Source organism: Trachypithecus francoisi, unplaced genomic scaffold (assembly GCF_009764315.1).
Source record: "Trachypithecus francoisi isolate TF-2019V2 unplaced genomic scaffold, Tfra_2.0 Lachesis_group0, whole genome shotgun sequence".
NCBI classification, from domain to species: Eukaryota; Metazoa; Chordata; class Mammalia; order Primates; family Cercopithecidae; genus Trachypithecus; species Trachypithecus francoisi.
This window is the reverse complement of record NW_022681453.1, coordinates 63,079,569-63,103,497: the sequence shown is the minus strand read 5'-3', so window position 1 is coordinate 63,103,497 and position 23,929 is coordinate 63,079,569. Positions and strand designations below refer to the sequence as shown.

The 23,929-nt window shown below is 52.2% G+C and overlaps 1 protein-coding gene across 6 annotated transcripts in view; it reads right to left on the bottom strand.

Annotated features, from left to right (window-relative positions):
* Nucleotides 1–224: 224 nt before the first annotated feature.
* The window catches only part of ALDH1L1 (aldehyde dehydrogenase 1 family member L1), an 82,473-nt gene continuing 58,768 nt past the window's right edge, over nucleotides 225–23,929 (bottom strand). For 4 of the 6 annotated variants that reach the window (XM_033210936.1, XM_033210937.1, XM_033210938.1 and 1 more), the window contains 8 exons: nucleotides 22,646–22,751; nucleotides 21,379–21,466; nucleotides 14,693–14,786; nucleotides 11,307–11,406; nucleotides 9,605–9,703; nucleotides 6,815–6,980; nucleotides 3,762–3,867; nucleotides 2,204–2,573 (listed from right to left, as the gene is read on the bottom strand). In XM_033210936.1, coding sequence (XP_033066827.1) covers nucleotides 2,219–2,573; nucleotides 3,762–3,867; nucleotides 6,815–6,980; nucleotides 9,605–9,703; nucleotides 11,307–11,406; nucleotides 14,693–14,786; nucleotides 21,379–21,466; nucleotides 22,646–22,751 — 1,114 coding nt within the window. In that variant the 3' untranslated portion in view covers nucleotides 2,204–2,218. Of the gene's footprint in view, nucleotides 509–2,203; nucleotides 2,574–3,761; nucleotides 3,868–6,814; nucleotides 6,981–9,604; nucleotides 9,704–11,306; nucleotides 11,407–14,692; nucleotides 14,787–21,378; nucleotides 21,467–22,645; nucleotides 22,752–23,929 lie in introns of those variants that run through there. The other 2 variants (XM_033210940.1, XM_033210941.1) reach the window with 1 other exon arrangement.

The window sequence follows — 23,929 nt, the reverse complement described above, 5'->3', positions numbered from 1 at the left end:
CCCCATCTTCCCACCAGTTTCCTAGGGGTTACCCTCAAACCTCCTGCACCCCGACTCATAGCTTCTGCTCTTTGGGGCCTGAGATGGCCCACACCCATTTCCTCCTGTCTCTCTCCCCAGGTGTCTGGCTCTCCCAGGCCAAGCAGCACCGTCATGCCCAGGTGACTGCAAATTCCAGGCCCACCCAGGAATACCCACGGGTGGAGCAGAGAGACGCGGAGGTGTGGATGGTCTCTCTTCAGAAGCTTTATTCTCCCTGGGAGGAGCACACCTCACCCAGCCAAGGGCTGCTTCTGACTGGACAGAGGGTGTCCGAGATGCAGACATGGGGTGCAGGCAGGAGGGCTTCCACTAGCCCCCCAGGTGGGAGGTGCTGTGCACCCAGGCTCAAGAGGGAGGGGGCCCCAGCCGCCAGGCAGGGGCAGGGACTTTCTTCTCACAAAGACCTTTCTTCAGTATTCGAAGGTCACCGTCTTGACCCGCAGGTACTCGTTCAGAGCCGCCTCTCCTGTAAGACACCACAAAGGTCACAGCAGCTGCCACCACAGGCAGGAACCACTGCTGAGGGCTGCAAGTGTCTTATTCCTCAGCAACCGCGTGGGGGCAGCTCTGGCCCACCCCATTTCCAGGTGTGAAGTCGAGGCCCAGCGAGGTCATGAATCTTACTAGGTTATCCCTGACAGTGGATAGTGGGCCAGGACTCCCAGAATACAAAGCCAATCTGAGGCAGCCATTTAAGAATCTTCCCCGGCTCCCACCGCCTTGTCTGGACAGCGGGAAGCCCCTTCAGGCGGAAGGGGGTGGAGGACTTGGTGTTACTGCCCGGACTCACTGGCCCATCTCTTCTCCCATGGCTGCCCCCAGCTATGTCTGCATCAAGCTGTGGCTGGGAAAAGGAGATGCCTCGCAGAGCCCTGAGGCCCCAGACCTTGGCAGTGCTATGTGGCTGGTGCGTCTCAACACCATGACAAGTGTGAAGCCTGGGGCTGTCTGACAGCTCCTCAGCAGCTCTGGCTGGCCCCAGGAGTGGCACTGCCCCAATTGCCACTGCTCTGTCCCTCTGAGGTCCTGGGCCTGCCCAGGCGGGCTCTTGGAAGGCTTGGCTTGTGGGCCTGTCCCAGGAGGGTGCTGGTCCTCTCAGCGGGACATGGGGACCAGGGTTGGGAGGGAGCTGGGGGAACTCGGGGAGGATTCATAAGGGGCTCAGATCACGTCCTGGGCACTTGGCAGCCATAGCCTTCCCTGGGTGGCCATGGGCCTCATGGATTCCCATGGTGGACACCAGGAAGGTGGCCTGGGAGAAGGCAGGAAGAGGAGGCAGACAGGGACACAGGAAGCAGGAGTGTCCAGCCTATACGTGCATGTGAGTCCAGCCCTGTGGGCACACATGGGCCCCTCTCACAGGCACCCTTGGGGGCTTCTGCAGGGCTTGAAAGATGGGGGCAGGGGGAGGAGAGAAAACTGGAAACAGTGACCACCCTTTGACCCCCAGCCTCAGCATGACTGTCCCTGTGGTCTCTGGGCTGGAACAGGAGCCTGGAGAGACAGGTGGGAACTCTGAGACAGCATACGGCTCCCCCAGACCTTGCCAGCCACCTCTGCCAAGCTTGCCCATAAGACCTGTCTAGTCCCCACTGCTGAGAGAGCAGGATGAGGCCCAAGGCTTGAAGCAGCCCAGGGAGAGAGGGCTGGAGCAGAACTCCACGCCACCCAGCGAACGGAGCACTGGGGGGCCTGCGCTGTGTGCTGGGGGACCCCGCCTGCTGCTGCCTCAGCGACTTCATCTCTACTGGGAGACTCGCAACACCCATGGTGTTCACCTGGGGGGTACATTCGGTCTCATGGCTCCTCTTTACACTAAGGACGCAACCTGAGCCCCTGACCATGGCCCATGGGCCTTCTATCTGGCCCCTACCTGCCTCTCAGGCCTCCTCTCCTCCCTCCTGCTCCCCCTTGGCCCACTCCCACCACTCTGGCCTCTCTGCAACTCCACGACCAAAACTGGTTCCCCCAAGGACCTGTTGAACCCTCAGCTAGAAACACGGGCCCCTGGGTCTTCACGGCCAACTCCTCCCTGCCATGCACGTCTGGGTAGCACAGATGCCACCACACCAGAGAGGCCCCCACTGCCTCCTGGCCGGAGTGTCTCCCCCAGGCCACTCTTCTTGCCTTCTTCCCAGCACCACCCCCCTCTGCAAGCATCTTGCTTATGGACTTGTCACATGTTCCCTCCCAGTAAGAAGTGAGCCCTGATAGCCATCATGTTCAAGGCTACATCCCTGCATCTGGGATAGGACCTGGCACTAAGTGGTTTTGAATGGATGTTTGCTGAATGAATAAATGAAAGCAACCCCACAGGCAGGAGTAGGTTACCTAGATCTTTGCCAAATCCAGACTGTTTGAATCCTCCGAAGGGAGCGGCCACATCGGTCTTGTTGTACGTGTTGACAAACACAGTGCCTGCCTGGAGCTTGTCACTGACATACAGGGCCTTGTTGATGTCCCTGGTGAAGACACCAGAAGCCAGGCCAAATTCCGTGGCATTGGCCCGAGATAGCACGGCATCCACGTCCCTGGAGGGAAAGTCCAGGAAGAACTCCCTGAGGGAGGTGCAGACGAGAGCATGGCCTGCTCTACACCCCAGCTGCATAAGACCTTCCAAGGAGAAAATGTGCCGGGCCGCGGCACCGGGGCAGGATGGGGTTGGGCTGGGCTGCGAGTCAGGAGGAAGGGCAGGGGCCCATGTGCAGGCAGCCATCACAGGGGCTCCTGGATCATGGGGTGAGCCTTTTATTCCACAGACTGGGAGCAGGGGCCCAGAGAGGAGCCACTGGGTCCTCACATGCAGAACGACCCACATGTGCCCTTGGCAGGTTGGGCATTCACCAGACATCAGTGATCTGGAGACTTACTACAACCGTATTTATTGGCTAGGTGGCAGTGAAGTCTCTTATTCTAATGCCATTGACATATGACGATAATTTCTGGGGGTTTTTTGATAGTTGGATAGTAAAATGTGAGGATGAGGCATGATTTTGCAGTTTGCTTCAAGGTGCTATGGAGACAAGGGGTAAGCCTGAGAAGTGACAGCATGGGCCTCCGTGGCCCCACTGTGAGTGGAGTACAGTTTCCTCTTCCAGCCCAGGCTGGTCTGGGTGACTTGCTTGATCAACAGGCTGTGGTGGAAGGGATGCTCTGGGATTCTAAAGAGCCAGATGATAAAGAGCCTTTTGGCTTTCACCTGGCCTCCGAGGGGGAACCAGGTGCCTTGGCAACCCTGAGGCTGCCACGCGGAGGAAGCCTCCTGGGAGACCCCCAGCAGCATGAGGATAGCCACTCTGTCACCCCAGCTGAGGCCAGACCACTGCATGGCGCAGAGATGGGTTCGCCTCATTGAACCTAGACCATGAGTGAAATAAATCTCTGATTATTCCAAGCCACTCAGTGTGGGGGGTGGTTTAGTGCACGGTAACAGACCTTAGAACAGAGCCCAGTGGGCTGCGAGAAACATGCCGGAGCACATGGCAAGGGACAAGGACAGGGAAGGAAACCGTCTTTGCTCACAGGGGGACTCAAAGCCCCAGGTCTCTTCTCAGGGGTGTGGAGACTCAGCAAGCGGCCCAGGCGGGATGTCGATGGCTTGCACCCTGCCTGAGTTCTCCTCCTCACCGCCCATAGACTACCTCCCAAAGCCCACATGAAGACCCCAGTAACACGTGGGAGAGAGTCAGGGCCCTTGAGACATCAGCAGGATTCCCTACCCATCAGCAAACCGAGAGATGATCATGACAGGTCCAAAGGACTCCTCATTGGCTATGAACATGTGGTCTTCCACATCTGTGAAAACAGTTGGCTCAAAGAAGAACCCTGCAAGAGAGATGGAGACCCACTGTACATGGGAGACACAGTGCCCAATGGTCCAGCCTCCGCGTCACTAGGGCCTGGGCCACACCAGCCACCTGCAGATGACCCAACATAAGCGCCGGGTCGTAGCACCTGAGTGATGGGTATCGCCATGCTGCAGATGGCTCTCCCACCTGGCATGTTCTTTGATGTGGGTCTCACCATGCTTCTAAAGGAGTGCTGTTGAGGGAAATGGGGCTGCAGGTTGGCAGGTGACAGAGCTGAGACCTGATCCCAAGTCCAACCCTAGTGCCAGAACCCATGGCCAAAGCAAAGACTGGAGCTTTTCTGGTGACAGCTAATCTACAACCTCCTAGATTGTTTGGCAGGTGAAACCTCCCAGTCAGCTGACCCTGGTGGCTACAACCCATGGAGTAGGAGGAGGTTAGAGGGGAGGAGCTCTGGACACTGGACCTCCTGGGACTCCCTCCCTCTGCCCTCCTGGGGTCCCTACCAAGGCCCAACTTCATGCTCTCCAGTCAAGAAGGGACCACCTAATCCCAACCCTGGATGCAACCCCTACAGGCCCTGGTTGCCAGGGCAGATGCACTTCTGACAACTGAAATGCTTTCTCTGTCTTTTCTCTAGAGACAGAGCCCTGAGACCTGCTGCACTGAGGTCAGTCCTGCCTGACCTCACTGAAATTCAATCCTGCCTGACTTAGGAATAATCAAGAGACCGCGAATTTTCTCACTGTAGTTTTTAGAGAAATAGAAAATTTCAAAAAATGTTACAAAGTTATTTAACTAATAAAATATTCAATATTTTTCATACATTTATAAACGACATTTTAACACTGATTACAATTGTGAAAATGTGACTCATGTACACATACAGTGGTTTATGTGGCCTGTGTTTACTCCACAGTCTTGCAGCACTTCTGCCGGGGCATGTGAGCCGTGCTGACTACCCCTCTGTCGTCCCCTCCCCATCTACCTTGTACTCTCCCCTATCCCCTCTAGACCCTGAGAGCTGGTCTCCTGGTCCTTGGGCCACCAGAAAGCAGCCCCATCCCGTGCTCTGCCCCTCACTGGGCTGTAGGAATTCTACTCCTTCTCATACCCCCTCCAGGGCGGGGTGATGACTCCCCACTATTCCTGGTTCCCTGGTGCCGCTCTACCCCTTGCTGGATCCCTAGCCCTGCTCCTGGCACAGGGCCTCCATCCCACCAACCCTGAACCCGGCCATCCTTGCCCTGCAAGGGCCCTGATGATGCTCCTCCCACCCCACCTGCCTCTTGGAACTCGCAGTCCAGCAGGAGTGGGAAGAGGGTAAGTGGACAGTGACAGCAGCAGTGCAGTGGTCACGAGAGCTCTGTTGAGGTGTGTGGTGCCCGGCACCCTGTGACATGGGCATGCCTGGGTTTGGATGTCCTGTGAGCTAAAGAAGCAGGAGCTTTCCAGGTGGGGACACTCAAAAGCCTCCGCTAAGTCGAGCAGCAGCAAATGCATGGAGCCCAGGAAAGCATGAGAAACCTCTGGAGAGAATGAAATGCGGCTGCAGTACAGGTCAAGGGCAAGTGAGGCATAGATCATGAAGGACTCTGGCTGTAAGGTCAAGGAGTCTGAACTTGCACTGCAGGAGGGTGGGTTACTGCTACGAGGTCTTAACGGAGGAGAGGTCACCAGACCCTGGCAACTGTGTGAGTAAAGGATCAGCAGGCTCACAAGGCCACTTGGGAGGCTGCTGTGACACCGAGCAAGGCAAGATGCAGGGAGCCCGTACAAGGGTCAGGGAGGCAGAGGAAGTCCAGAGTGGGACAATTCTCAGATTTTACAGAATCAGGCAAATAATTTAAATGGGGGTCACAGAAAGAGAAGAGTCAGGGATTCCTTCTTCCCTTTCCTCCTTGATGCCATCAGATTAATTGAGCACCTACTCTGTGCAAGGCCCAGTCTAGGCACAAAGGAGCTAGGGGTGAGGAAGATAGTCATGACACCTGTCCCTCGGCAGTAGCATCAACAGCCCATCCCTGTGGCTGCTGCACTTCTGGCCTGGATGACTCGATCAGACAGAGGGTCCTGGAGCAGCAGGTGTGTGTGTCTGGGCTCAACTCTGGCTGGGACATTGCAATGACCATTGAGTTTGAAGGGCCTGGGGAACATCCAGGTGGAAGTGTCCAGTGCTGCTGGCTATGCGGTGAGGAGCTCTGGGTGGGGTGGAGCCTGGAGGCCTGTATCTGGTAGGGTCTGAGCAGGGGAGAGATCCTGCAGGCAAACTGTCCCCCATGAGAGGTGCTCCAAGCTAAGGATAGGCAGGGATGCACCTGCATTGAGGGGACAGGTGGAGCAATGGCTGAGAGGTTAACAGCCAGTGAAGTAGAAGGAAAATCATAAAATCTAGTCTCATGAAATCTATCGGGGAGAGACTCTCAAGGCTGTGGTGACAGTAAGGGCAAGTCAGAGTCCAGTTCGATACTGACTAAACCAACACTGAATAATGCTCGTCCCAGCACTTTGGGAGGCCGAGACGGGTGGATCACGAGGTCAGGAGATTGAGACCATCCTGGTCTACACGGTGAAACCCCGTCTCTACTAAAAAATACAAAAAAACTAGCCAGGTGAGATGGCGGGCGCCTGTAGTCCCAGCTACTCGGGAGGCTGAGGCAGGAGAATGGCGGGAACCCGGGAGGTGGAGCTTGCAGTGAGCCGAGATCGCGGCACTGCACTCCAGCCTGGGCTACAGAGCGAAACTCCGTCTCAAAAAAAAAAAAAATGCTCATCCCACTGCTGGGTCTGGCTGGTGCCCAAATAGCCAAGGCCCAGTCCATCCCAGGTCCCAGATGGGGCTGCAGCCTGACTGTGCAGGTACCTGGCCTTCAGCTGTCTCCAGTTCAGCTGGACAGGGAACCAGAGGCCATGGGGCCTGCTGCCTCAATTGACCCAAGCGGGCCTGGCACACTCTGACTCACCTGGCCGAGGGATTTGATTCCCACCACAGACCAGTGTGGCCCCTTCCTTCACGCCACGCTGGCAGTACTCCATCAGCTTCATCAGGTGGGCATGGTGATTCTGTGGCCCGTGGTCGGTGTCCCTGTCCAGTGGGTTGCCCACCTTCATCTTCCGCACCTCCTGTACCTGCAGAAAGTCCTCCAAGTCAGGCGTGGCTTGTGCTGCCGCAGTTTCTGACAATGATCCTCACCTGACTCAGCTCTCACGGCTGACCCCTGAGGAAAGTTCACACTCTATTCTAGCCTCAGGGCTTTCCGAATTCTGACTCTAAATTCACCTTCCAGTCTGAAATCCCAAATGGCTCCTATGCGCAGAGGGACAGAAGTCTCCAAGGAGACAGGAGCCCAGCAATAGATGGACTGGGAATGGAGGTGCACAGGAGGGTGGGTGAGGAGAGAGGCTAGCGTATTTGACTAGTTGAGGAGATGGGGCTAAGTACATGTATCTGATTCTGGTCCTGCACCAGCCTCATGGATCAAGAAGCTGAAAGAACTGTTTGGGGGACTCCAGGATGTGGGGTGGGTGGGATACACCAGCTCTGCTGCAATAGTCCCGGCGCTAAAGTGGGAAAGAAATTGAGTGGAGGGGAGGGGCCAAGGCTCTAGTCTGCTGACCCTCCTCCTCCAAGGCCAGGGCATCTCACATCTTGCAAACTCTGCACCCCCAGTCAGCCCTAATCAGACACAAGTGTGACTCGACCACCCGGGACACCCCTCTGCCCTTCCCACCAAGGCCCACTGAGTGCCTCTGACTGTCCTGTCTCCACCCTATAGCCACACCCGGTTGCTTTTGTTCCTCATTCTCTGCTCCTGTCCTGGAGACCCAAACCGTGCCCCAATCTCTCTTGGATACAAAGGACAAGTAGCCTACTGAGCCTCCTGAACACTGGCCTCACTTCCTTTATTTGGGATTGTGACTGTCCTGAGAATTATCCCTGGGACAATGGCCCTTGCAGTCACCCGACTGTGGAAGTCTCATGACTCCCTTAAGACCCCCCAGACAGGACCTTGTGTGCACAGCTCTATGTCCCCGCAGCCACACTCCCCCCATGACTGCCACTTTATCTCCAGTAGTCCCTGGGTCTGTATCCTGGTCCTGCCATTCCTGTGCCGGGCTCCTCACGGCAATGGGCCTCGCTTGGCCAGGCAGGCCAGCTCCCTAACTACGGAAGAAGAGCTTGTGACTCCCACGTGGTAGAGTCCGTTTCCTCACCCCTTAAATCTGGGCCAGCCTGTGACTTGCTTCGGCAGCACAATGCATGGAAGCAATGTTTCGTGCATTTCAAGAAGCCTCTCAACTTGTGCTGTCACTCTCAGGAGTCCTGCCACTGTCCACATGAATATGCCCCAGCACATGCTGCAGAATACAGGCCCCTAGGGCAAGAACAGCTGTCCCACAAAGCTGCCTGCTGCCCTGCTGCCCCCGAGCCTCACTGCAGATGCTTGGGCAACCTCTGACAAACCCAGTTGAGCCCCAGCGAACCCCAGCCTAGACTGCCACTGCTGCCCACAGAATCATGAGCTGAGGGCAGGGCTGTCATTTCCAACCACTCTGTGTTGAGGGTTGTTTTACGGCAAAAGCTTTTCCAGCCCCTCGCAGAAAGTCTTTCCTTTTCCCACTCCTTCCAGACTCTGAGCCACCACCCTGGGTCCAGCACCAGCTCTCCTCCAGGGACCCCTCCCTCACCCTTCCACTCACAGGCCCTCTTTTCCCCTGGCTTCTCAGGCACCATCTGTCTGAAACCATGCGTGAAGGTCGCTGGTTGTCTCTCCCGCATCCCTGCCGCTACCTGCTGGGATCAGACGCTGCTCTCCACAAACTGGGGGCGGAATCGGGGGGGCCTTTGCGGAGGCTAAGCCAACCTCAGCTTGCTCCACCCCTGGTATCATGGCCTGGATGAAGGATGGCTGGGGCCTGGCTCATGACAACCCCACAGTGTTTTCTAACAGAGGTGGTGAGGAAGGAGTCATGTCCTGCTCTGGCTTCAAGTGGTGAGAAGGTAATGCTGGTGCCGACAGCCCCTTACTCCCCACCATATCTGACTGCTTGGAGAGAATGACGCCAACCTGCCGAGGAACCGAGAAGCCAGGCATTACAAACCTCCCAAGGGGACTCAGGACCACCCATCCGTCCGAGGCCAGCATCAAGCCTGCTCTTCCGGGTGTGGCTGAGTGGATAAATCTGGTGGAAGACACTATCCTGTGCCCCCCAGATCCCCGAGGCCATGCAAGGTGGCTGCGGAACCCGACGGGAGCTGCTGTCCCCTACTGGCGGCCCACAGCCAAGCCTACCTGCCACAGGGGCCCACAGCCTGGCCACTTGGCCCCAGGGGCATGCCTATGTAGGGGGATTTGTGCTCCAGGGCCCCTGTCCATGGTCAGACCCAGGCTGACCTGAGACCAGACCCTTGCTCCATTCTGTCTGGTCCTCCCCTGGTCCCTTCTCCTTCTAGGCTTCACCTAAGAGTCCACTCTGAGTAAACCACATGCACCGAATTCTTGCCCCAGGCTCCACTTCTAGGGAGCCAACCCAAGACGGGCCCTTTTTGGTGATGTCAATTTGAGCTACAGGTCTGCTAAAATCCAGTGAAGACTCAGCACAGTTCCCACTGTGAGTTCCCTGACCCCCGTGGGCAGTGTCCTCTAGGAGGAGCCCAGCCTCACTTGACCCCTGCCCTGTCTCCCCTCCTCCAACCCCTTCCAGCCAGGCTGCTGTCCCGGTGAACCAGCAGACCCTGGGGCAGGACTTACCACCCTCCGCACGAACTCATCATGAATGGAGTCCTCCACAAACAGCCGGCCTGCTGCAATGCAGTTCTCTCCTTTGTTGAAGAAAACCGAGCTCATCCCCTTCAGAGAATGGACAAGAACACCAGGTCACTGCTCCTTCTGGGACACCAGCCCCCCGCTCTGCCAGGGCCCAGCTGCCCTTTCTCATTGGGAAGGGAGTCACCCTTGTGTGTCCTGACCTCCTCCTGTGGGCCGCACTCAATCCTCAGTCACCTCAAGAGGAGAGGTGAGAGGTAACGGTGTGGGAAGTGAAGACGCTGAGGCCCATGCAGCGACAGAGAGACACCACGCCCCAACTCCCACCACTGGAGGACAAGGCTGCCATCCACACTGTAGAGCATGGGGACCAAGTGGGAGTGAGCCTTGGTCTGCCTGAGACCCTCCTGCACCCTGGGTGGGCTTGCTGGGGTGGTGCAGGAGGTGCCGACTCCTGTTTCAGAGTCTACATTCTCGGAGCTGATAGGAGAGATGCCAGCCGTGTGTGTAAGCACGGAGCAGGTGGTGGGTGACAGGGCACAGGGTGAGACACAGGCAGGCAGCCCTGACGAGGGTGGGGGAGGGGTGGGGCAGCCCTGGCCCAGGGGACTTCCAGCAGGAGTTCACAACAAAGGCCCTCAGAGGCCGCAGGCAGCCTGCTTTTTCAAACTCGCCTGCTGTGGGAGACCCAGGGGAGGATGGAGAGCCATGGTCAAGCCTGGCTAGATCCCAGGGCTGATGGGTTCACCTGGGCCCGTGAACAAGGCCCTTGCCTCCCTCAGTTTCTCTACCAAATAAGGTTGGACTCCCTTTCACACCCATGCTAGGGTGTCAGGCCGTCCTCCACGGCACAGTGGAGCTTAGGGCCGGGGGCATATTTGGGGACCTCGCAGAATGTGGCCTTACTGGTTTCCTCCCACAGGAGTGAGGACAGGACCAAGGCAATAACAATACTAATGGTAAGAACAAGGACCAACATATGTGTCTTACGTGGCACTTGCCACTAATCTAAGCCCTTCAGACATATTCATTCTGCAGTCACCCAGGAGGTGGGTATCACCATGGTCCCTACCCACAGGTGGGAGCACAGATGCCAGAGAGGTTAGGTAACTTGCTCAAGACTGCCCAGCAGGTCAGTGGTGGAGCCAGGCACGTGCACCCACGGCCACCGGCAGGCAGAGAGCAGGACTGGGCCCAAGTGCTCAGAGTTCTGCTTTGCTCTTATATTTTAAAAATACACATTTTATTGTGTATATTTGAGGTTTACAGCATGAAGTTATGGACTACATATAGATGGTAAAATGGTTACCATAGTGAAGCAGATCAACACATTTGATTTGCCCTCTCATCAGACAGAAAAGGGTGCCATGCTTATTTCAGAACAGATGGAGCTGTGGCGTGTGTTTCCTGATTTCATATTGATATATAATATACACACACACATATGTTATAGGCAGTTGATCTCAGCTATCCTGGCAGTTATGAAACTTCCTGGGGAGTATGTTTGGAGGGCACACGTCTTTCTTCACTAAGCCTGCTGCCTGCCATGCTATGCTTGTGGTGACACCATGGACTCCACCAGGGCTACACGTGTGAGTGTGGCTGTGGAATGAGAGACAGAGCCTCCTGGGCTCCACGGTCCCTGTCCCCACTTGCTGTCCCTACCCCCTCCAGGCCCTGCCCTCACCATCTGCACAGCCTTGTTGAGGTCACAGTCAGCAAAGATGATGAGGGGTGACTTCCCGCCCAGTTCCAGTGACACCTTCTTCACGTTACTTATGGCACAGCTGCAAGGAACAGAGGGCTGGTGGGGCCGGTCCCTCCAGAGCAGGTAGGGGCATTGGGCCCCCAGGTGGCAGGGACCTGGGCAGGCTCAAAGCATGCTTTGTTGCAAGAAGCAAGACCCAGCCAGTACCTCCCCACTCCCCCTGCCCCTTGTGGCTTCACACAGCCACCTTCCTTTCTTTCCTGGCCCGTATATACCGGGCCTGTGCCCCACTGCCCCCTGGACTGCCCTTCCTGCTGCACGCTCCACACCTTGTTTCCTGCAGGCCTGTGTTCCCTTCTCTTGGGTGCCTCCCTGATCGACCTGTATACAACCACAGCCTGCCCGCGCACCCCACCTGGTGCCCTTTGCTCTATTGCATGTTGACCTCTGACCCCATCTGCAGAGCATGAGCCTGGCCAGGGCAGGCACGCATCTGTCTGGGTCATACTACAGCCCCAGTGCCAAACACAGTGCCTGTACGCAGCTGGTGCTGCACAAATTAAGGAATACAAAACAGCACCATCAGCTGGTACAGCTGCAGGGGCCCAGAGGCTGTGGCACCTCCCTGTATTAGCAGCAGAGCAAAGAGAGAGAGGCTGGGAGTCATGAACACATCACATCAGTGGGCAAGAAATGCACTGCAGGGATGCTGTCCTCAGCTGGATACTCAGTTAACAGCCGGCAGGTAGGAGACTCTACTGGGGAGGAGAGGCCTCCTCTGCAAGAGCAACCCAGGGAGATGGCCCCCATCTCAGCTGCAGGTCCGGGTGACATGGCTGCCTGGGAAGAAGAAAGCAGCAGAACCAGGGATGCTGGGGCAGGAAGCTGCTCAGAGCTCTGCTTTGCTCTTTTTTTTTTGAAATAAATTTTACTTTGTGTATTTGAGGTTCATAGCATGATGGCTTTTTTAGTTTTTTATTTTATTTTATTTTTTTATTTTTAGATGGAGTCTCACTCTTGTCGCCCCAGCTAGGGTGCAAAGGCATGGTCTCATCTCACTGCAATCTCCGCCTCCCAGATTCAAGCGATTATTCTGCCTCGGCCTCCTGAGTAGCTGGGATTACAGGCACGTGCCACCACACCCAGCTAATTTTTATATTTTTAGTAGAGATGGGGGTTTCACCATTTTGATTAGGCTGGTCTTGAACTCCTGACCTCAGGTGATCTGCCTGCCTTGGCCTCCCAAAATGCTGGGATTACAGGCATGAGCCACAGCACCCAACTTCCCCACCCCCCACTTTGAGATAGAGTCACACTCTGTTGCCCAGGCTGGAGTACAGTGGTGTGATCTCGGCTTACTGTAACCTCCGCCTTCCGGGTTCAAGTGATTCTCCTGCCTCAGCCTCTCGAGTAGCCGGGAATATAGGGGCATGTGTCACCACACCTGGCTATTTTTTGTTTGTTTGTATGTTTGTTTTGTAGAGATGGGGTTTCACCATGTTGGCCAGGGTGGTCTCAAACTCCTGGCCTCAAGTGATCTGCTGGCCTCAGCCTCCCAAAGTGCTGGGATTCCAGCGTGAGCCACCATGTCTAGCCTAGTATTTATTTTTTTATATAAAATGCTCAAATTGAGGTAGTTTTGTTTTTTGTTCTGTTCTATTTAATTAATTAATTAATTTTTTTTTTTTTTGAGCCAGGCTCTCTTTGTTGCCCAGGCTGGAGTGCAGTGCATGATCTCGCCTCATTACAGCTTCCGCATCCCAGGCTCCTTCCACCTCAGCCTCCCGAGTAGCTGGGACTACAGGCATGTTCCACCACACGCTCAGCTATAGCATGATGTCATGAACTACATATCAATGGTACAATCGTTACCATGGTGAGGCAAATCAACATATCTTGCCACCCAAACCCTCTGTCCAGCTCTGGAGTGCTCAGAGCTGACATTTCCTGAGCCCTCACCCTGGACTTGACTCACCTGTGCTCAGATGTGACTACAACCTATACACCTCAGTGGAAGAGACCAGCTTGCTTTTGAATCAGGAGAGGCAAACCTGCTGTGACTACTTGCAGTTACCCCATTCCCCTACCCACATCACTCAAAGTGCAGGTGCCAAAACCCACCGCCAAAAGTTCAGTGTCAGGGCTGGGGCAGGCTCCAGTGTCAGTCAGGGCTCCAGCTGCCACCCTGTGGTCTGGCCCTGGCTGTCTCTCCCAGCTTGTCGGTGATGGAGACGAGAACTCCTGCACTGTCAAACTGCTGTAATGGAACTGGTGGGGGACCCAAGGCATGGGTGTGACCCAGGTCATATTGTGGTTTAGTGACAGCCTGGAAGATGACACCAGTCAGTTTGAAGCCAAAGTCCAAGAATGAAGACATGAATTGACCTAGATCACTTCTGTCCATAGAAATAGAATGAAAGCTTCAAACACTAGCCAAATAGACGATGGGACTTTTTTTTGATGGTAGCCACATTAAAGGAGCTTGAGACCAGGCTGGGCAGCATAGCAAAACCCCAGCTCTACAAAAAAATAAAAAAACTTATCCAGGTGTGGTGGCACGTGTCTATAGTCCTAGCTACTTGGGAGGCTAAGGTGGGAGGATTGCATGAGCCAGGGAGGCAGAGGCTGCAGTGAGCCATAATCATGACACTGCACTCCAGCCTTGGTGACACAGTGAAACTCCATTGAAAAAAAAAAAACCTGAAAAGAAACAGGTTTCTTTTATATTAATATATAATAATAAAATAATATATTTTATTATATTTTATTTAACCCAACTAATCAAGAATATTATCATTTCTCAGGTGGATTGCTTGAGCCCAGGAGTTTGAGACCAGTCTGGGCAACACAGTGAGACCCTGTCTCTATGAAAAACATGAAAAATTAGCTGGACTTGGTGGTGAATGCCTGTAGTCCCAGCTACTTGGGAGGCTGAGGTGTGAGTATCACTTGAGCCCAGGAAGTCAAGGCTGCACCGAGCTATGATGGTGCCACTGCACTCCACCATGGGTGACAGAGCAAGACCTGTCTCAGAAAACAAACAAACAAAAAACATCCTATTAATGAGCTATTTCAGTTTTTTGTGGGTGCTCAGTTCTTGAAATCCATATGTGTTTTACACTCTCAGCACCTCTCAATCCAGTCCCTTGCTGGTCTGACAGTGCTCCACAGGTCTCTGTCCAGGCCTCCCAGGGCTTTGTCAGAAAGGCAGATGCCTCTTCAGCGTTTGCATAGAGCCCAGCAGGGCCACGGAAGTGGCTGCGCCCTGGAGCTTGAGAAGCAGGACACAGCTCCTGGGACAGCACTGCCATGTCCCAGGCGCAGCCTGCAGCAGCCCCTCCTCTGCCCCACCCCCAGCCACGCACCTTTTCATGATGTGCTTCCCCACCTCTGTGGAGCCTGTGAACCCAATTTTCCTCACGTCAGGATGGTCTGAAAGTCTCTGGCCGACCAGGGAGCCTGTGGGTGGCAGGGAGGGGGGAATCAGGGCAGTCCCCCTGGTGCTGGGGAGGCAGGAGCCCACCTCCAGGCCTGCACAGGTCCACTGGGAGTCTGGAGCCCTCAAAATGCTCCCCATATGCTTGATCCCCATGAAGCCTGGGGCTCGTGGAGCCTCACTCCCTATTAGGGGCTGAACTGTGTCCCCTAAAATTCAAATACTGAAACTCTCACCCTGTGTACCTCTGAATGGGGCTGTGTTTGGAGACGTGACCTTTACGTAGGTGATTAAGGTAAAATGAGGTCATTGGCACAGACTCTAATCCAATCTGACTGGTGTCCTTCTAAGAAGAGGGGATTTGGGCAACGACCATGCGAGGACACAGGGAGTGGAGAGCCGTCTGCAAGCCCAGGAGAGAGGCTGCAGGAGAAGCTGACGCTGCTGACACTCTGATCTTGGACTTCCAGCCTCCAGAATTGAGAGATGACAACCGTCTGTTTCTGAAGCCCTGGTCTGTGGGGCTTTGACACGGTAGCCCAAGCAAACCAACCCACTCCACACATGGTTTTCCACCATCACGCAGACCCCAGGGCGAGGGCACCAAGCCTTCAGCTCTTGTAGGGGCTCAAACAGAGACCCAAGCATGCCTGATCAGGTCCCTGAGGGGTGTGGCATCCTGAGCATCACAGACTCTAAAACACCTGCCCTCAGGTGAGCCAGCCACAGAGGCCTTGCCACCTGCCGTTCCTCCCAGGGAATGCCGTGATTCCTGCCCTGTCCCATGCCCCCAGTCCCCACTCTGAGCCACACCCAGCACAAATCCTGTCCCCAACCTGGCTAAGTCCTTTCTGTCCCTCAGGTCTCCATCTCAATGAGACTTCAGAGTGGGCTCCCTGACGCTGCTTCCTCCCAGACTCAGCGTAGCTTCCCACTTAAGCCACTCTCTTGTTTTGGCTTCTGACTCCGCACCCTCCTAATTTGCCTCTTACTTCTCTGACGGCTCTTTTTCCATCTCCTTTGCTCATCTAACCTTAAAATATCCAGCACCTCTGGCTCCGTCCCAGGCCCTCTTCTCTCCTCAGTTTACACTGTGTGCTCAGCTGATCTCACAGGCTTCCAAGGGCCATCTCAGGTACGTCACCCCCTGAAATCGGCCTCTCCAGTCAAGCTCATCTGGGATCCAGATCCACTGGTCACTCCTCTGCCTGCTTGGCATCTGCACTTGGATGTCTTCTGGCTTCTCAAATTCAACAGATTTGAAACTGAACTCTTAATCATTCCCCTAGACCTGCTCTTCCTCCAGGGTTCTCCATTTCAGTAAACAACTTCTCCTTGCAGCCAGCTGGTTCAAGCCAAGAACCCAAGAGTCATTCTTGACACCTCCCTTCCCCATCCCATGACTCACTCTGTCCAGAGTTCCTGCACCTATCCAGCCCCTTCATCTTCCACCACTCCCCTGCCTCTAGGCTTGTAAAATTCACATGCCCAGGCACACCTGTGAAGGTTCCAGTTTGGCAGGTTTGCAGTAAGACCCTTGTATCCTCCCTCTATACACAGTTAAAGGTCTACCAGTGGTTTTGATACTAACTCCATTCCACCACTCCCCATTAAATCACTGTTTTGGGGAGAAAACATTTGCAAAATATATATCTGATAAAGAACTGATGTCTAAAATATACAAAGAACTCTCAAAACTCAACAATAAGAAAACAACCACTACTGTAATCCCAGCACTTTGGGAGGCCGAGACGGGCGGATCACGAGGTCAGGAGATCGAGACCATCCTGGCTAATACGGTGAAACCCCGTCTCTACTAAAAATACAAAAACTAGCCGGGCGAGGTGGCGGGCGCCTGTAGTCCCAGCTACTTGGAGGCTGAGGCAGGAGAATGGCGGAAACCGGGAGGTGGAGCTTGCAGTGAGCTGAGATCTGGCCACTGCACTCCAGTCCGGGCGACAGAGCGAGACTCCGCCTCAAAAAAAAAAAAAAAAAAAAAAAAAAAGAAAACAACCACTAAAAACTGGGCAAAAGACAGAAATAAACACATCACCAAAGAAGATAGACAGATGGCAAGTAAGCACATGAAACAGCGCTCAATGTCATTTGTCATTAGAGAATGAAAAACTAAAACAGCAATGAGATACCACTGCACAGCTACTAAACAACCAGAATCCAGAACACTGATAATGCCAGATGCTGGCACGGATGTGGAGCAACAGGAACTCTCAGTCATTGCTGTGGGAACACAAAATGGCACAGCCACTTGGGAAGACAGTTTGGGAGTCGGTTTAAAAACCAAATGCACTCTTACTATATGATTCAGCAACTGTGCTCCTTGGTATTTACCCAAAGGAGCTGAAAACTTATGTCCACACCAAAACCTGCACACGCATGTTTACAGCAGCTTTATTCAGAATTGCCAAAGCTTAGAAGCAAACAAGATGTCTTTTAGAAAGTGGATGGATAAATAACTGATGTGAATCAGACAAGGGATATTATTCAGTGCTAAAACGAAATGAGCTATTAAGTCACAAGAAGTCATGGAAGAACCTCAAATGTATATCACTAAGTGAAAGAAGCCAAATGAAAAGCCTGCATATGATTGCAATTACATGACATTCTGGAAAAGGCATAACAGTGGAGACAAGAAAAAGATCAGTGGTTGCCAGGGATTAGAGAGAGGAAGACATAAAAGAATATAGCACAGAATATTCTTAGGGCAGTGAAACTACTCTGTGTTATACTCTAATGGTAGATGCAAGGCATTACACAGTTGTCAAAACCCATAGAATGTACAAGTGTGACCCCTAAACTATGGACTTTGGGGGATAATGAGGTGTCAATGTAGGTCATTGATTGTAACAAACATACCCCTCTGATGCTGGATATTAGTAGTGAGGGCTGTGTCTGTGTTGGGGCAGGTGGTATACAGGGACTCTATTTTCTGCTCAATTTTGCTATCAACCTAAAACTTATCTAAAATAAAGTCTATTTACTAGTAATAATAATAATAGTAACAAAAATAATAACACTTTCTTAGGCTATTTAAGAAATATTTCCAAAAAAGTATCATATATCAGACCACAGAAATTCTCCATTTTAGAAAACAGGATTTTTACAAGCTGCTATGTGTTGGACTGTGCCTCCCCCAACCACTCACTAGAAATTCATAGGTCACCATACTAACCCCCAGTACCTCACAATGTGGCCTTATTTGGGGATGAAGTCAGTACAGGTAAAATTAGTTAAGATGACATCACTGGGGTGGGCCCTGATCCAAAATGACTGGTGTTCTTATAAAAATGGGAGATTTGGGCACAGACACCACACCTTCAGGGAAATGCCATGTCAGGATGAAAGCACAGATCAGGATGATGCTTCTACAAGCTAGGAGGAGGCAAAGAAGAACTTTTCCTTAGAACCTTTTAGATGGAGCATGACCCTGCTAACACCTTCCATCCAGACTCGTAGCCTCCAGAGCTGTGAGGCGCTGCCTTGCAGTGGTTTATGCCACTCGATTTGCAGTGCTTGGTGACAGCAGCCCTGGCAAACTCACATACAGGCCATAGTCTCTGATCATGACATAATACAAGTAGAAATACAAGAACAGAATTTAAATTTTAGACAAAAAACAACTTGGCAATTATTTTAAAATCTCTTTTTACTTACTGTGTTAGAGAGAAGACCAAAACTACAACTATATGATATTTAACAATAATAAAAACATGAACACAACCTGCTCAAAAGGCATGAGGCAGGAGTGCATTTCCAGAAGGCCAGCTTGAGGAGCCCTGCGGTCAATTCCCCAGGGAAGCCACTATCCTGGTGACGATGATCGAAAAACAACCACTTAAACTCCCTGGAAATTTTTCTAAGGGCATACAACAAATGGAAAAACATTCTTCAAGAAAATCTGATTCTCAGTATGGGCAGGGAAAGTCTGCAACACTGAAGGCACAGTGTGCTCCCTCCCCTTGAGAGAAGCTCAACTCCAGGCAGGTGTGGCCAGGAAAGCAGCACTCCTTTCCCTCCGAGCTCCCAGCGAAGGAAGCTGGCATCCACCAGTGGGTACAGGCCACCAAGGCCTCTCATCTCCGCCAGCTCTTAGTTGCAGAAGCTAAGTTCTTGGTGACTATGACTAAGATGCTGCGGCCCCTTCCTCCACCCAGACAGCACTCGTAAGGGGAAGACTCTACCCCAGTGTGACAGATGGAAAAGACAGTGCATGACCGTATTCAAAGTGCAAGACAGAACAAGTGCAAAGAAAGAACCAGACTGTTAACCCAGAATCTTACGTCTAGCAATACTGTGTTTCAAAAAGTAGAGGCAAATAAGGATATTGCCAGATAAACAAAAACTGAGATAATCTGTTGTTAGCAGACCCACCTTATAGGAAATACTAAAAGAAGTTCTTCAAGCTAAGAGCAAGTGACTACAGACAGTAGTCAGAATCCACAGGAAAAAGCAAGGAGCACTGTAAAGGTAATTAGGTAATTATAAAAACAGTATCAATGCATATTTTATTTGCTTTCTTCTCTTAACTGATTTAAAAAGCAATTGTATAAAATGATTATATATATAACTGTATAATTGTGGGGTAACAAATAAAAATGTAATATATTGGACAATAAAAGCAGAAGGGAAGTAGGTGAGAATAAAACTTAAATGGAGTAAGATAATGGCACCAGATAGCAGTTCAAATCCATAGGACCAGCTGAAGAGGAGCAGAACTTGTGAGTCAGATAACATAAACTCTGCACATAGGGACTTGTTCTCCTTTCTTTTCTCAACTTCTTTAGTAGATGTAAAATTATATAAAGTAATATATGTAGCAATGTATTATTGGGTTTGTAACATATATAGATGTTCTATGTGTACAAAAATATGTGATCCTAGCACAAACAGGGAGAAGATAACAGACCTATCCAGAAGTAACATTTGTACATTTCACTGGGATTAAGTTCATATAAATCTGAAGTTGATTTTGATAAGTATGTGATAAGTCCTAGAATAACCACTAAGAAAATAACTACAAATGTATACTGAAAATAATTATCGAAAGCATTAAAATGTTATGCTCGGAAATATTCGCTTAAGGCAAAAGAAAGTAGTACAGCAGGAGAAACAGAGGGAAAAAAGACAGCAGACTCATAGAAAATGAAAAGTAAAATGGTAAACCCACTGTATCAATATTAACATGAATGTAAAGTCTCCAGTCAAAGGCAGAGATTATGAGACTGGATAAAAAACAAGATCCAACCATATGTTATATATGGCACATTTTAGATTCAAAACTATGAACGGGTTGAAAGTAAAAGAATGTAAAAATATATATCATGTCAACAGCAACCATTTGAAAGCTAGTGTGGTAATACTAACAACAGACAGAATTTACTTTAACACAAAAACTATCATGAAAAATAAATGGGGCATTTATAATGATAAAAGTGTCAGTCACAAGGTGTGAGGTGTAACCAAACCTTTTTTTTTTTTTTCAAGACAGAGTCTCGCTCTGTCACCCAGGCTGAAGTACAGTGGCACGATCTCAGATCACTGCAAACTCTACCTCCCAGGTTCAAGTGATTCTCATGCCTCAGCCTCCAGAGTAGCGGAGGTTACAAGCGCCTGCCTGCCACCATGCCCAGCTAATTTTTGTATTTTTAATAGAGACGGGGTTTCACCATGTTGGCCAGGCTGGTCTTGAATTCCTGACCTCAGGTGATCCACCCACCTCAGCCTCCCAAAGTGCTGGGATTACAGGCGTGAGCCACTGTGCTGGCCATCACCAAAACTCTTTCAAATGCTTTCCTTATCTGAACCAGAAAAAAATTAACGAACTAAACTTTCAACCCAAAAAGCTACAAAAAAAAAAAAAAAAAATAGAAGAACCACTCAGGAGAACACAGAAGAGAACAATAAAAGCAGGGGGAAACTAGAAAAATAGCAATGGAAAAGGTAAGGAAATCGAGGAACTGTATTTGATTTTTTTTAGGGTGGAGGATGGAGACAAGCAATAACTTTTCACCAATTAATCAACTTAAAAAGAGAGAGAAAAAGCAAAAATATAAAGAATGTATTATAACAATCAAAAGGAAAATCCAAAAAGGAGATAAATATTATGAGAGATTATTATACACAACTTCATGCTAATACATTTAAAATCTGCATAAGAAGGGACTTTTCCATAAACCAGACCACTACACACAACAGAAACTTAAAAAGTAATTCATGTATGACCTCCCTAAATGCTCTAAGCCTGAAATGTTCTACAGAAAAATTCTCTCCAACTTCCAAGGGCAGATAACTCCCAAGTAACAACTTTATTCCAGGGCGCGCAGACACACATACACACACATACACACACACACACCACACACACACACACACACTCACACAATGGAACACATTCAGCTGGGGCATCTGAAGACAAGAGCCCTTCCAGGTGCAGGCGCTCTCCCCCATGGGAGCAGCCTCCTTTGCCACAGGCTGGCCCCCGCCTGGGCTCTCCCCAGGCTGCTCTGCCCTCATGCCCCTATCCAGTAGGGCCTGCTCTACCCAGTGGCATCTCCAGCTGCTGGAAGCCCTAGCCCTGCCCCCGACCATGGCTCTTACCAGATCCTGGAAGGACGTTGACCACACCTTTGGGAATGCCAGCCTTCAATGTCAGCTCTGCAAACTTCAAGGCAGTGAGTGGGGTCACCTGGGTGTGGAGCCAGGAAAGGAGACTGGGTAAGGAGGTTTTTGAGAGTGGGGCTCTGCCTTCCCTCCCTGCCTTCCCTCCCTGCCTTCCTCTCCCAGCAGCCCAGCAGCAAGCAGGGAGGAGTAGCTGCAGACTGTGGCTCCAGGAAGACCCCAGGAAAGCCACCAGAGGTGGCCCTGCCTGCCCAGCCGGCATGCCCACAGCACCAGCTAGGAATCAGGGTGGGCCAACCTCTGGTGCCCTAGCTTCTCCTCCTGGCAGGGCTCCAGCCCCCGGCCAGGCCTGGGTTCCCTTCTGCACAGCGTAAGTTTCTAAAGCCAGAGGTTAAGGTCTCCTCAGAGGGTTGTTGTGATGCTTAAATAAGCAAATGTATGTAAATTACTATCTAATTTGTGACACCTGTTGAAATGCTTGAGGCATGCCTGACTCAGGGTAAATACTATCAATGTCAGTCATCATTATTGTTTTTCATTACATCAATGCCCTTGCTGTGAAATTACCCCAAAGAAGCTGGCGAGTGTGTGCCCTCCTGGGCACACCATCCCTGCTATGTCATGCACCATCCTGGGAGGCAGGCAGTGGGCAGGCTGTCATTGCCAATGTACAGATGAAGAAACTGAGGCTCACTGGGGGTGTCCTCACTTCCAAGGACCTTTCCAGCATGCCTGGGTGACCCTTGACATCCCGCCTCTACTCCCCCACCTACACCCCTCAGACACCACACCGCATAGATTCTCTGTGCAGGGATGGGGGCCACGAATCCCATCGCTCACCTCGCTTCTCTCCAGGACTTCTGGTCTCAAAAGCCACATAAGAGACATGGCACAATCTTTGTGGATAGACTACTCATGCTGTCTTAGAGCACAGGGCCTGGTTTCTGCCCCATGAATCCAGAGTGCCGAAATCCCTGCCTCTGCTCACCTGAGCAGCTGCAAGTTCCAGCACAGCCAGCTGGCCTCAAGCAGCCGTGGCTGAAAAAGAGTCTGCTTTGGAGAGTTCTGCCTGCCACGTACGCCTCTGCCCACTGAGAGCAGGGCCATGGAGAGCAGCTGGCACTAGCAGGACCCTTCGTCCAGTGCTCATGTGGCCAAGAGAGGCCCTTCCCTTCCTCCCTTATAGAGTTAGTTCCTGATCCTCTCTGTGGCCTGCAGGCCCTGTCTAGAGTGAGCCCACGCTCACCTGAGCAGGCTTGATCACCACTGTGTTCCCGGCAGCCAGGCAGGCAGCTGTCTTCCAGGACAGCATCATCAGGGGATAGTTCCAGGGGATGATGATGCCACAAACCCTGCCACACAAAAGAGGTTGGCCTTTGTCCCTCTTCTCCACCAGGCCCACAGTGACCTGCCAGTTCCCTCCCCCTCACCCAGGGCCTGACATCCACTCTCAAAACCAGGCTTCCTGATAAGACACTCAAGGTCCCTCTGAGAGGCAGCTCACGCCTGCTCTTTCTGTCCTAGATGCTACATTAAGAATTGGTCTGGCAGCAGCCCCTCTTCCTAGCAGGGCAGGATGACATGGGACACTGGACCATTTCTGATGGAAGTTGTGGAACTGTCTGGGGCACAGGCAATGAGAGAGGGTGATGGCGAGCAGGCACAGGTGAGGACACAGGCCAGGGGGACCTAAAGAGGGTCAGGGGTCACCAGGGGTGGGTCAGGAGGACCTGGAGAGGGTCCTGTGTGAAGCCAGGTGTCAGTCCTCAAGAAGAGAAGACAGAGTGGGCAAGCCAGCACTGATGAGTTCAGGGTGCTCTGTGTGAAGCCATGTGCCCAGTGTCAGCACCACCCTAGGTTCCAGAGCGAGCCTCTGGCCGGACACAGGTGTTTCACACTCAGAGCACCGTGGGCACTGGGGAGGCCGCACAGTCCCAGGGACCAGCTGGCACACTGGCTAGGTATGAATCCTGCATGGCCCTGCCTTCGCCCCATACAGCACCACTCTGGGTGAACGCTGGACAGTTAGATGAGGACATCCACACAGAGCCCCGCAGACCACGAGCCATGCTGTCACCACCCCACCACCATCACAGGGTGTTTCCCTAAAAGACAGCTGCTTAGTCAGACCCAGGTGGTGGGCAGGACCCACGTGAGGTATCATGGGGGAGCAGCGGGGGGCACTTAAAGGGTAGGGGAGCCGCCCCACACCCCACACACACCCAGGAGATTAGGAGCACAGCATGGGCTGCTGAGTGTTCCCAGGGAGCAGGGTGAGGCTGTTGGTTACAGTGAAGGGGGCTGAGGGGAGCTCGGAAAAGAAAACACATCAGAAAGCCCCACAGTTCTGCGCTGAATTGTGCCCCCACTCCCCAGTTCGTATGCTGAAGCCATAATCTCCAGAGTCTAAGGGCATGCCCTTGCTTGGAGACAAGATCGCTGCGTTGTAATTAATTAGCATGTGGTAGCACCGGGGTGGGTGGGCCCCCAATCCAGCTGGAATGCTGTCCTCATACAAAGAACACCACAT